The 14,038-nt window shown below is 37.1% G+C and overlaps 1 protein-coding gene across 8 annotated transcripts in view; it reads left to right on the top strand.

Annotated features, from left to right (window-relative positions):
- Positions 1-14,038, top strand: part of CDH8 (cadherin 8) — a 363,546-nt gene that overhangs the window by 211,511 nt on the left and 137,997 nt on the right. For 4 of the 8 annotated variants that reach the window (XM_032424146.1, XM_032424145.1, XM_032424144.1 and 1 more), the window contains one exon: positions 12,367-12,503. In XM_032424146.1, coding sequence (XP_032280037.1) covers positions 12,367-12,503 — 137 coding nt within the window. Of the gene's footprint in view, positions 1-159; positions 5,770-9,205; positions 9,442-12,366; positions 12,504-14,038 lie in introns of those variants that run through there. The other 4 variants (XM_032424149.1, XM_032424148.1, XM_032424150.1 and 1 more) reach the window with 4 other exon arrangements.

Raw genomic sequence — 14,038 nt, 5'->3', positions numbered from 1 at the left:
AGTGCTAATTGCTCTTCAAGAGCCTGGTTTTGATTGTCTTGGGTAAATACCCAGAAGTGAGATTGCCAGATCATACGGTAATTCTATTTTAAATTATTATTTAGGAACTCCCATACTGTTTTCCATAGGGGCTGCACTTCTTTGCATTCTCACCAACAGTGTGCAAAGATCTGGTGCAAAGACTGAGTCCTTTTAAAATAATTAAAACTTGGTCATTTAGTTTCTGCACACTCTTAGCTAGATAAAAGTTTGATTGTCTCCCAATTCAGAAGTACCAACTCTTCAAATCATTGTTCCAGAAAACTCACTGTACTTGCTAATTCAACTACCAGTAGTTAATGTGTCAGTTAAGTCATACATTCAGTCAGATAGCTGTTCATTCATTCACACACACACACACACGTGGATTTACTTATTTAGGATTTACTTATTTTGTTGTACAACGAATATCAGTGTAACTCAGGTTTTTCTAGGTACTTTCTGTAAAGACAAGCCTCTGCCCTCATAGACCTTATTCTACAGTAGGGCGGGTGGCTGAATAGCCATGGAAAACCCAAGCTCTTCGTATTTATCTAATTAGGTACATGCTCTCTAAAAATGATAAAGTTAGATTATGGAACTTGAGGGTCACATGGAGGAGGAGGAAGTTTCTTAGTTTCATGGTGAATTTGAATAGAAGCAACCACAGATACCTAATGATGCCAAGGTGGAACTATCTCACACTATAGAGAACCTAATATTAATTTGGATAGGGGACTGTGTGTATATAATTTTTTTCTCTCATCCTCTCTTCCTCTATTTCTCTAAAGAAATGCTTTGGGTAGAAAAGGGCTCCTTTTTCTCCTTAGAGGAATAATAAATAATATGTGATGCAGGGACCTTAGAATCCTGGGACTAGCAGAACCAGATAATATTATTTATTAAAGCAGTTAGGGCAACCAGTGGAACAATTAGAAGCAAAAAGCTGAAAACTTGTAGATGGAATTTTTGATACTAAAAGTGCATGCGAGAAAATGTTAAAATGGTTTCTTTAGGCATAATAACAAAAGCTAGAATGAAATTAAGCAGTGAGAAAGAAACAGTTGGAGTTCAGTGAAATATAATAACTGATTCATAACTAAGGGGTTTATTTCATTATAAGTGGCTCTAAATAGCATCTTCACTTGCAGTTGGCTCCAAATTGCATCTTCCTATAAATTTTCCATATAGAGGCTGCAAACCAATGTTTAGCAAAACATTTTTTATAAAATAAACGTGCATTTATGCCTGTTAAATTTGAAAAATAGATATACACTGCCTTTCTCCAAGAGCAGCATCTCCCTGTGTTCGAAGGGACACTATTGGGATTAAAGACATTGTGGCCAGATCAGTTTGAACTCAAGTTTCTTTGCACTAGGACTCCATAGGTATGTTAATTTGCTAAAGTGCATTGCGCTTTTTAAGAAAGAGAAAACCGTAAGCAGCACATTCAATCTTTGAACTTCACGTAGTTTTGCCGAGCATCTGGAGCATACAGTGTGAGGGAGGACACTCAAGCTCCCGTGCTCGTCTGTGCTCTAGATTCTAATGCACGGAGCGTTGCAAGTATCACAATACTTATTCCTATATGTTTAACAGGATATGCATCTTTTTTGTTACTATATAGGTCTCCATCCCCCTCCCCCACCTTTTTTCTTTCTGTAGGACCTACTTAAGGGAGACTCATGACTTTAGTGAATACTTCAACTCTATTACCTTAGGCCAGGGGTCATTAAACTATATAGCCTGTGTGCCAAGTTTGGCCTACCACATTTTTTAAAATGAACTTTTATTGGAACACAACCATCCTCGTTCTTTTATGCCCTACAACTGCAGAGTTGAGTAGCTGTGTCAGAGAGTATATGACCTGCAGAGCCTAAAATACTTACTTGACAAAAACGTTTGCCAACCCCTACCCTAGACTGATAGGGGTTTGGATTTTCATTAGTAATTTGAACAGTTGGCTCCCATATCATTCCACGATCTTATGCTGTCTCAGAAACTCCCTAAAGATAAAAAAATATATATATGTTTTAAACCTGTAGCAGTCAAAGCAATTCTTTGTATGAGACTCCAGCTCTATGTGATGGGAATTGGCATCTCCCAAGCTTTCCTAAGAGCCCTTGGGACATTGGTCCTCATGGGACCCACGGCAGGTTATACTCATGTTGAGTCTGCCAGAAAAGTCTGGTTTTGTTTAGTGTAGCTTTGGGGCCCATCCCCATAACTACCGTACGGGCTGTGAAAGGGCATCCTGAAAAATGCTGTGATGCTTACCTGCTTGGAGTGCGGAATTTGCTTGTTTCTGGCATGAGTTTGTTATAAAATCCCATTTTTTTCTCCATTCTCCAGACCTACACTACAATACTGGGTTTTTAGAATTCAGGCTGGAGACTGCCTTAGCCAAACCCTGGTCTCTGCATTCCGGGGTATGGGTAAATTCTCTGAGTAGCAGTATTTCTGTATCTAAAAATATAAGATGGCATGAAGTAGAAAGTCACTTGGAAGAGACTTGCTGTAATACATTCAACCATCTCTAACATGTATTCTCCCTTTGAGAGTTGATATATTCAATGAGTGATACTGGAAATAATCTGTGGATCTTCATTCATGCTTATTTAGTATTTTAGTATAGTGCTCTTCACATGTATCTCATTTATACTTCATTACATTAATTCTATGAATTACACATATTCTATGTGCATTAAACAAATTGTTACAGATTGTTTTCCCTGGGAGTAGATGGGAGTCTGAAGTACAGGATGTTTGTTAGGAATGGAAGGAGACTAAAAGCAGGATGTGCAGGGGGAGAAATCTAACAGCATCACAGTCTCTGCAAAACCTTGGCCCAACCCAGTGGGTCTCTCTGGAATGAGTGTTGATCATCAGAGGAGTCCTGCCTCATGCCAAAAGGGCCTTTATCCCTCTGCTTGCTTAATCTCCAGATAAACTCTGGAGCATAGGCTCTGAGATTCTAGGGAGTGGATAGCTGAAGACTGTCTGCTGACCCTTCCCCACACAGCTCAGGCATCCTTCCTCGAAGGAAGATCTGCACAGCATATCTTCATGTCAATCATGGATCAGAGCTCTGAGCCTCTTTATTATGGAAGTAATTTGACTAAGTTCATCCTGCTAGCCATGTAGTTCCTATACCCATGTTAGCACCACGCTACAGTATCTCCCTTTAGGCAAATAGATATTTGTTCTACATTTTGAGATGCAGACACTGAAGTGGCAGATTGGTTAGCTGAAAGGCTCTCGGTGTGGTATGGCCGTAGTTATCCAAAACCATGAAGCTGCCTGAGTTTATAAAATATTTTAAAACAGGTGATCTAGAGTAGTAAAAAAAAGCTTAATAATCAAGAGACAAGAAAAAAATTGGAAAATGCTGGTCATGGGTTTAAAAGAGTTCCTGTGTTTGTTTTTGTTTTTGTTTTCTGATTGGTGAAGCCTTTGTCTCCTCTAGGGAACAAAATTTGATAGTAATGTTTATATTCTGAGAGAAGCAAAGATGCTTGTGTAGGCTGAGCGGTGTTACCTAACGTTACACTCATAAGGCAAAATAAATCCTCTATTTTGCATCCCAACAAAGGGAGATTGACATCCTTGTCTGATGTTCAAATATTTATGGGAGTCATTTCAACCAAGCCTTTATTTCTCCTTGTATTTCTACACTCTGATTTGACACAAGGTATTATACAACCTTGCTTTTGATAAAGGACAATCAGATTTGACTTAGTGTTACAGAGGAAAACATAATATTGCATATTTTAGAAGAGATGTTAAAAATGGAGAAATGCCATTTCCTTCCATCTATCAAAAGTTTATTAGCTTTATTCTATGTGTCCGGAGCCAGTTTGCTGGGGAGCAAAACAGTTCAAGTTGAAGTGCCTTCCAAATGGGCCTCAGGATTCAAATCAAGTTTTGGGATGGTCTGCTGAGGTGTGTAGCTTCACAGTAAATGAGAATAAGATTTATGAAAGTCCTTAAGAAGGGTCACAGTTATGGAAAATATATTTAATAGTGCAGAAGACAGCAAAAGACCTAAATGTCCTTCCGAAGCCAAGGGTCTGAAATTGAAGATAACAGGTATGGAAAGGGAGCAGGACCCAGAGGGTCATGAAGTGTGGGAGATCTGCTCTCTGGAGAAAGAGGAAGCCTCTCTGGATCACCTTTATTAAACATCAAGCACATGATATCGGACTTTGCACTTGCTTAAATGTATAAGACTAAGTTAGACCGTGTAGGCAGGCATTGTGTTTAGGGATGAGTATTTTTGGTGGAAAATACTTTTGTCCCCCTAGAGAGAATTACATCTGCTTGAACACTGGAATAGTGTGCTTATATTAGTACTATTGTATATCAGATAGGTAAACAAGCTATTTCAGTTAAAATGCTTTTCCAGCCCTTAAGAGTTAAAGGCCACATCTTGTGCACCTGTGAATTCCCAGCATTTACCATAAGTCCTTAGCATGTACTAAATGAGCCTAAATTTACTAAATGTCCAATGAAATTTTCGGTGCATATATAACTTTATGACATTAAAAAAAATACCTGCTTTGATGTAGTTATGCACTACTCTTAGTATTCCGTGGGTGTGCATGTTTTCCATAAACACTTCTTTCTTTTTTTACAGTAAACGATTTTGACCAAAATTGGACAAATATATAATCAAATACCACTATCCTCATCACTATCTAAGATTCAGTGTCAGGGACTGTGGTCAGGATATGACACTTAGTATCTCACTAACTTTATGAGTGGGGAAAAATGTGTATTATCTGCATTTTGCAACCACAGATGTTAAGAGGACAATTTATATGGGCTACTAAAGTCATTTATTTGGAGAATTAAATAAGAAATTAATATACGGGGTTTAGCAGAGAAGCTGAAAATTAGACAGGCCATGATAAATACATTAAATATATTACTAAATCTTAATCCCAGGGATGGTCCTATGGTCCAGACAGCTACATAATGAGGTACTTTTTTTTTTTTTTAATTTCACGCTATCTCTGTTTTATTGTTAATGTAACTTCATCAACTTTGAATATCCTTTCATATAGAGAAAAGTCATTATTGGCATGATTGGTAGCCCCCAAAAGATATTTAAGGGAGTTAAAGGATGTTCTTCACTCTTAAATTTCCCCTAAGAAGAGGAAGAGGCTGTGAGCCTTTCGTAAGGGTATTTCTTCAATCTTCCTCCATCTTCTTTACTTCCCACATCCATATAATCACCACATCTTGTTTATTTTACTTTCTAAACTCCAACACCATCATCTCTAATGTGAATACTCAACAAAAGTCCCATTTGCCTGCCTCCAACCCCTTGATATCCACACAGCTGCCAAACTAATCTCTAACTCGGTTTAGAGCTCTGTCGTCCATTAGATTAGACACTAGTCACATGAGCCTCTTTGAATTGGAATAAAATTAATTTAAATGAAACAAAATACAAATTTGAATTGGTCCGTTACACTAGCTAGATTTCAAAGGCTAAACAGCTACGTGTAGCAAGTGGTTACCATATTGGATGGCTTGGAGCTTATTTCTGTATCACAGAAAGATCTATGAAATTCAGCTGCGGTTTAGATTATATCACTTTCCTGCTATATTTCTTCACATGGCTCCCCATTTCCTACAGGTGAAAAAAAAATTCCTTCACACAGTTTCCAAGGTCCTTCATGATGTATTCCCTGATGTCCTTCCCCTGTTGAATCTTGAACTTCAGCGACACCATCCTTTGTTAAGGTCTGTAAGCACAGTGAACATATTCCTAACTCAGACTTTTCATATTTGCTGCTGCTTTTGATACGAATAATTCGTAATATTTTATGTATCTCAGCCCTTTTCTTTTTTTCTTCATGAATATATCACTGTAAGCTTTGAAAAGACTTACTTACTTTCATTGTCTTTCTTCATCTATAGACTCGGTGACATGAGCCCAAGGCCATACCTGTCTTGGCACCTAACACAATGCCTTGTACATAAGAAATACTCAATAAGGAGTGAATGAAGGAAGAAAGCTAAGAGCCAAGATGGAAGGGAAGGATGGGAAAGAAATGACAGAATGCTCATCTGTCTGACCTGAGCTCCCCCCACACTAGTCTAGTCCTTTAATTTTATGGTTTCCAATTTCGTATATGTGCTGCGAAGCGAGCACTAATTTTATAGTTTCCTAAATCAACTTAAACTCTCAAGATTTTCTACATGCGTTTTTTTCTGCTGAGGATGCTGTCCCTACGTATTCTACCTGGAAAAATCCTGCTCATTCTTCCTGTCCCCAAACAGATGCTACATCTTCTTGATGTCATCTCTGACCACCCCTCACCCTTTCCCAGGCACACTTGGACTTATTCACTGCAATGTGAGCATTACTTCATTACAGAGCTTGCCACTTTTCATTGTAAGAGATGAGGTCACACCTATATGTCCAAGAAGAGAGTCTTTATTCAAACGTTTAGCATCTCATTTGCCTAAAAGAAGCAACCACGAAAACCTTATTGAAATTAAAAAAAATAATAAAAATTTTACATTTAATCCCTTCACAATGTGTAAAACTGCATTCTATTTTTCCCCATATTTTTGCTGTCATATCATATTTAGAATTTGCAGTTATGAATGATTATTTTGATGACCCAGAGAAAATTAGAATTTCTCCAAAGATACTATGTAAATATTGAAGAATTAATCATGAATCAAATTTTATCTAGGATTTATTCTAAAGAATTCTTTTGTTGTTGTTCTTTTGGTACTATGGCAGAAAGTTACACACGAGAATGTGGCTTTAGGTCTCTATTTTTCCAAGATAAAAATGGAACAAACTACAAAACAAAACACACGCTCAGAAAATGGAAGCTCATATGAACTGAGAGATTTGAAATCTGAGATTTCTATATTTGACCCTAAATAAAATAAAAGGTACCTGAGATTGATTGTGTTGGGTGAATCTGCTTCACTATTTAGGTGGAAACAGCAAGTCGAAATATGACAATATTATGTCTCTCTCCATATGAACACCAAACACCAGAATATTTGAAATATTTGATTGTTGTTTAAAAATACCTATATATTTGACCGAGTGTCTTCTAGAAATCATGATAAAGACTCTGTGTAAAACCACTTATAAAAACCGTGAGGAAATTTAGAACACATTATCTAATTTGGGATTCACCTTCACCTTTAAAAGAAGGCAATCGTATTGTTCTTGTTTTTAGATGAAGAAACTGAGGGTTGGCTGTATAAATTGGCTTAGCAGAGAAGTTAGGGATGGAAGGGCCATTCCCTGGAAAAATCATCAGGTGTTTCACAAATATTATAGTGGAAAGAATATAGTCCACGATAATTTTTTCTTAGGAAACCTATTAGTTTATCTTTATCCGACGGTTGACGTCATCGGTGTAGCTCTTTGGGTACACTCCACAGTTTATCTGGCACAGTTTCCTCATGTTGCACCAAAGCCACTGGCAGTGAAAAGTTCCCTGACTTTGGGAACTGAGTTCTAAAAATCCTTAAAATGTTCTTGACATTGTTACAAACCAAGAAGCAGTAATTGAACAGGGGATAGAGGGTCTCTGTATATAGTGTTGGGGGTGGGATTGGGAAGAGGAGGTAGGAGATGCTTTGAATGAATATGTACGTGTAATACTTGAATATGGACAACAACAACAACAACAACAACACACACACACACACACACACACACACACACACACACACACACTGGGATTTTGTGCCAAATGTTGGCATGAAATACAAATAGTTGAGCTGTGTTAATTGAGGAGGCCTATTACTCAGGTAAAAATGGTTATTTAATATCAATGGGAGCCGCCATGGAAATTGGGTGCTATTTCCCAACACAGAGATATCCATGGTTCATTTTGATCTATTCTCAGTCCCTGCACCGATGGTATCTTCTTATATTTACTTCTGAACTCTGCAGGCTACTCTTAATTGGGTAAACTGGTGACATCAGTTTGTGTTAATGGTTGAAATACTGTAGGTTAAACGAGTCTCCAAACAAGGTGCTATGTGTCTAGGTAGGAATTTTCTTGCATCTGTAGCCTTAATTTCAAAAGTAAGATGATGAAGTTTTTACCATTTACTTCTAAGACATACTCCTGTAGGTTAGTGAAACAGTAGTATTGAAGCAAACCAGGGAATTTGTTGGAATAAAACGAGAAAGTTTAAATAGGGCTTCTAAAACATACTCATTGTACTAGATGGAGAGTGTATATTTCCAAAACTTCCGTCATTAGGATTGATGTTAACATGACCCAAGGAGCCCATTTTCTCACATGCCACTTCCCACTGTGTTAATAAGAAGTTCCTTCTTACTTTGGCGGGAAGATGACTCTCCAAAGTGTATTCTATTCTTCTCAAAACGAGATCTTTTGTCTAACACACTTTAAGTAATTCTACAAAGGAACAAAAATTTGCATCCAAAACATGCAAATTTTTAAGAAATTAGAATGGAGACTTCAATATCAGAGGTATGGATCCTGTGAATTTTAAGACCTAAATTAGAAAGCATTGAATTTTTCAGTAGATATAATATGAACCAAAATAGTTCTTTCTCGGTTTTTTGTTCTTTTCCTATCCCCGTTATTCTTTTTCCTTGTATTTCTTTAGCACCATATTTCACACTTAGTAAAATCCATGCTTGAGAAATATTTGTACATCTTTCCTATAATCAGTTACTGAGTAACTGCAGTGCAAAATCCAACCAATGTGATACTATGATATATGAATCAAAAATTTCTCCTTGTCCTAAAAGAGTGAAAGTCCGGCAGATGTTTAGCTAGAGAAAGTGGAAGGGTCATCCTTGAGGGGAGGAATGACTCAGACCACATGCAGAAAGCTCCCTGTGAATGAGCTGTGGTCCGTGAAACAAAGGACAGCCTTTCATTTCATCAGCTCAGAGTCTGTGCTCCATGGAGGTACACAGAGTACCAGATATTTTGAAAGAGGCAAAGACTGGTATCAACAAACCTTACAGAGGGTTCTGGGATATCTCTGTAGTGTCATGTGTGAAATTCTGCCTTTCCTAAGGCTACTAAAGAATATGAATGATAGCTCTTATTTGTATATTTCCATTTCTAGAAATTTGTGTCTGCAGTTAACTCTGGGCTTGAAAGCATCTCTTATAGATTGAAGAATTGGCTCACCATTTATTTTATTACTCATTTATTTATTTGCCTAATGTGAGTCATGTATCAACTCACTCACTGCAAAGCACCACTCTGTGAAGAAGATACCTTCTCCTGTTTAGAGAGGAGACAGAGATTATGAATAGTTGCATAATTTCAATGAGATTCCACCAGTGAGACCCTACTCTGATTATGCTTCTTCCACTTTATATGCTGCTACTCTGACAGACACAGAATCCCAGGAAACAGAGTGGCTTATGGATCTACTTCCCAGGTATTAGCCAAAACTATGACATTCTGCAAATTTACATAGTACACTGGATCCTAAAATTTCAATTGTTACTCCAGGTTTGCTTTCTTAACCCAGTCTAGTTTTTTTTTTGCAATTATTTTCTCTTAATTGACTTAAGGAAAGAGCCTGTATTAGTTTCTTTTTTAAGTGTTGCCCTTTATTGCTGCTGATGTTACTGTATATCACACAGTGCAATGAGTGACTGAGAGGAGAGGGGAGAATTTGAGGGAAGCTTAGAGGACTGGAGGAAAGCCAGCAGAATCTTTGCAACTAGAGATGGTGTGGTGTGGCTCTGGAATGTGTGCGTGTGGCGGGGCGGTGGGGTGGAGGAAGCATCTTCTGAGAACATTCCTGAACATGGTGTGCTTTCAGGTTTGTTTTGTTTTTAAATGTAATCTTTAGCTATGTAACAAATTTTAAAATTGTTAAAATGTAATTAATTTTAACTATGGTTAAAAAAAGATCATATGTTATTCAATATTAATATACAATTGAGTGTGTCCAGGAAATCTTTGAACCTGCAATGGTGAGTTCATGAGACAGAGAAAAGTTGGTGGAAAAATAAGCACCTAAAATAATGGTGCCAGAGGTGCAGTTATCATGCCCCCAATTGCTCCCCCTTCTCAGCTTTATTTTTAATCACTCAAGCTGGGATCGTCTATGTGTTTGTTTCTACTGATAGGAGAACCCAGATGTACTTGTTGAGGGACAAGAGAACCAAGGAAAAATGTATTATCATGTCCAGATAATAATGATAGCATTACAGATTTTTAAATATAGATTTATTAAGCACTTATTATGTGTCAGGCCCTATAATAAGTGCTTTATATGCTTTACCTCATTAAAGTGTCACAAAACCTATTATAATTTCCATTTTACAGATTAAGTAACAAAGGCACAGACAGACTAATAGCACGACTAAATCACACCTATGTAAGTGATGAGGTTAGGACATGAACTCAGGCAGTCACACTAGGACCCATGTTCTTTATGATGAGATTATGAATGCATGTGGGGCCAAAGAATAAACAGCCAGAAACCCATGCCATGCCCTTAAGCGACAGAGCAGAAAAGAGTTTGCTAGAAAATAAAGGTGGATTAAAAACTCATCAGGAGGTCTTGGGGCAGACTCCCTGCTGAGCGGGGAGCCCGATGATGGGGGGTTCGATTCCAGGACCCTGAGATCATGACCGGAGCTTAAGTCAGATACTTAACTGACTGAGCCACCCAAGCACCCTATCATCCCTGTTTTATACGTGAATAAGGTCAGCCCTTCCTCTAGCTAGCTGGTGTACACATAGACTTCAGAGGGAATCAAACATGAATATTCATTTTGGTTCTGGTATGTACTAGTTAGGTTACTTAAAATGTCCTCTAAGGGTTTCGTTTTTCTTTTCTTCATTCCATAAGAAACCAAAGAGAAGAGGACGGAAGAAGGAAGCGGCATCTGGCACTGTGCTTGGTCCACATTTGGTGTTGAATGCATGCTTGTTGATGATGCTGAGTCAGGATTTCTGGGATGTTTAGCAATTCTTGGGAGCCTTTATCGTAAAGTCTGCTAGGCAATAAAATGTCTGAAATGTCTACACACGCAGCAAGGGACTTCTTGAAATCTAGTTGAGGTAGACTTTAAACTGAATTTCAACAAAGTCATTTGTCCCCCATCAAGTTCCTCCCGTTGTGTAATCTCGTAATATTATGACATTCTTACCTGCGATCTTACTAAAGGGCCGTGTTTATAGCCTATTTTATAAATTCTCATGACTCACCCCATAAAGTCTATCATCAACTGGAACTTTAAAAAATGAGAAAAATATCTCCGCCTCTGTTAGAGTTAGGAGATTTAAATGATGCCGAAATGTTTTTCTAGTTTTCTGCTATTTATAAACTGTTAAGAAAGGGGCCTTCTTCACCACCTTCCAAGTAGGAAATGATAAATGATAAATGATCAATAGTAGATGATAAATGATAAACGGTCCCTGTGTCCATTCTATCCTGTTTTAGCGTATTTCACTCCTTACTTACGGGCCAATTTTTCTAATTATGCCTTGGGTTCCTTAAGATACTTACCTTATTGGATTCAGCATTCCATAACCAAAACACAGATCTTGATGTATAAAGAGAATAGCAATAAATGTTGTGAAAAAAATAATTACTGTATTATCTTGATGCTTAGTGTTCCTGACATGCAGCTGGTTCTAGATACAGGATACCTTAATGATGTCTTATTTGAGTTTTCTCAAAAGAGTAACAACTAACGTGTGCATTTAAAATTGTTAATTTCATAGACTCTAGTGTTGTAAAGCTGCTAAAATATCCATTCCGACTTTTAAAAATTATTACTAGAGCATCAGCAACCATCTTATTTCTATGGACATAAACTAATAGGAATCCCAAATATGTACTTTACTTAACATGAAAACAAAGCAGCAGCAACAGTAACAACACATACATGTTGTCTAGTCAAATATGTGTTTAACATAAACACACATTTCCTTTGAACTGCCATAAGTAACATGCTGCGTAGCACCATCCTGCTTTGCGTTTGAGTTTATTGTTTTATGTGATATTTTGTGGCAACTGCTAATTATCATAAGCTGTCCAATAAACGTGATGGATTGTCCAATTAACTCTTCATCAGCATCTGTTTTTGAAGATGCTACCTATTGAAACTGATGGCAGTTTATGACCTCCATGTTGCATATATAGCTAATTACTCCTTGGACAATAATTATTAAGTTTCTTGTGCCTCATTCAGTCATTTTATTTTACAAATTATGATGCCACTGAGTTTCCCAATCCACTTGACTTCCCAACTATGACTCTCCAAGGATTACTAAAGGTCTGCTGTGGAATATATGGATCATATAAACATTGACGTAGATTACAGATGTATCTGTTTCGTAGGTTTTCCATCGACCGGCACACTGACCTGGAGAGACAATTCAACATTAATGCAGATGATGGAAGGATAACGCTGGCAACACCACTTGACAGAGAATTAAGTGTATGGCACAACATAACAATCATTGCTACTGAAATTAGTAAGTGCCTGGGTTTAATTTCTTCCTTGTGTGACTGGGTTCAGTTTATGCCTAGGGATCATGTGGTTAATGTGATCCCTGTTTCCATCAGATATTTTGGCATTGGAACTTATTTTATTATTCCCAAGGAGTCTTTGAATCAATTATCTGAATAAGAAATAACTTGCCCAGTGCTAAAATACCGAAGGTTGCAATTTATGTGGGAAGGAAACATTCTTATATCCAAATACCCTTATATCATATACCAGTTATTCAGCCATTAAAAATAATGTTTTGCATACTAAAATATGGGGAAAGATTTAGTAGGAAAGGGTAGGTCAAAAAATAGTACTCAGGAATTATATACTACAATTTAAATAAATGGACCAAACGTATATATACAATTATAGAAACTGCTGTTCACATATTTAGACCACATCCATCATATTCACATATGCAGACAGAAAATATAGAAGGAAACTTCATACTATCAATACATATTATTTTGGAGAGATGAAATTATAGATGATTTTTTTGTTTTGTTTTTAGAGTTTAATATAGTTTACACAGTAACCATAGACTAAGACTGTAACTTTTACATAATCGTTTTTGTAAATTAAATGTGAAGATATAAGCTTTTTAAAAAAAAAATTTTAGAGGATATTGCAGGATTGTTAAAATAGCATATGGTAGCCTTTCAATCAATTTTCAGTGAGCACAGCTTCTTTGATTTCACGTAATGGCACTGCTAGTGAGTCTCTAAACCAGAGGCTATATGGTGGAATTTAGTGCTACACCATCTTTGAAAATTTGCACTCTGCCTCACCAATTTTTTTATTATACAAAAACATGCCAAAGGAACCTAATATTCATTTTATTTCCAAACAAAATACATTTTGCATATTATCTGATGTCCTTCTTTCCATAAAGCCTTTACAGTTGACACAGATTCAAGAGAGATAGTAAATTCTTAAAGGAGTTGGGAATCTGAATAAGGAACTAAAAATCAACATTAAGAAAAATTCATTGGCGTACACACAATATAGCGTGCATACATGACAATAGTAGGATGTGGGACCTAAGATCTGCTCTATACTCTCTCTAAAATCTGCTCTGTTTTCACAGCTAATGTGAGAACAGGGCAAACATCTCTGAGTACACGATTATTTTGTTTGTACAAACAAGAATAATCCATGCCTTTAGGAAGGGCACAGCTTTTCCTTGTTCTGAGATATGGGGGAAATGTCCTCCATGGAGCCTTATTAAAAAACAAACAAAACAAACAAACAAAAACACTGTGCGAAAAAGTGAAGATTTAAGAGTGAAGAATATCTGTTTTTTTATAGCAACCTTGAATGCAAGCAGAGAACATGCAGCAGTCAGGTTAAGAGGTAACTTCAACCCTACCAAATGGATGGTTCTGGAGAGAGGATGAACTTTGGAAACTGGTGTTTTTCTGGTTTAGGAGTAGTATTCTCTCCCCCGGTGTGTTATTCTGGTCGCAGTTTCCCCTTGTTAACGGTAAGGGATAGAGCAAACAAACTATACCACTTGGT

This window comes from Phoca vitulina, unplaced genomic scaffold (genome assembly GCF_004348235.1).
Source record: "Phoca vitulina isolate PV1807 unplaced genomic scaffold, GSC_HSeal_1.0 scaffold30, whole genome shotgun sequence".
In the NCBI taxonomy this organism is placed as follows: Eukaryota; Metazoa; Chordata; class Mammalia; order Carnivora; family Phocidae; genus Phoca; species Phoca vitulina.
The sequence above is the reverse complement of the archived record's forward strand: the minus strand, read 5'-3'. Positions and strand labels throughout refer to the sequence as shown.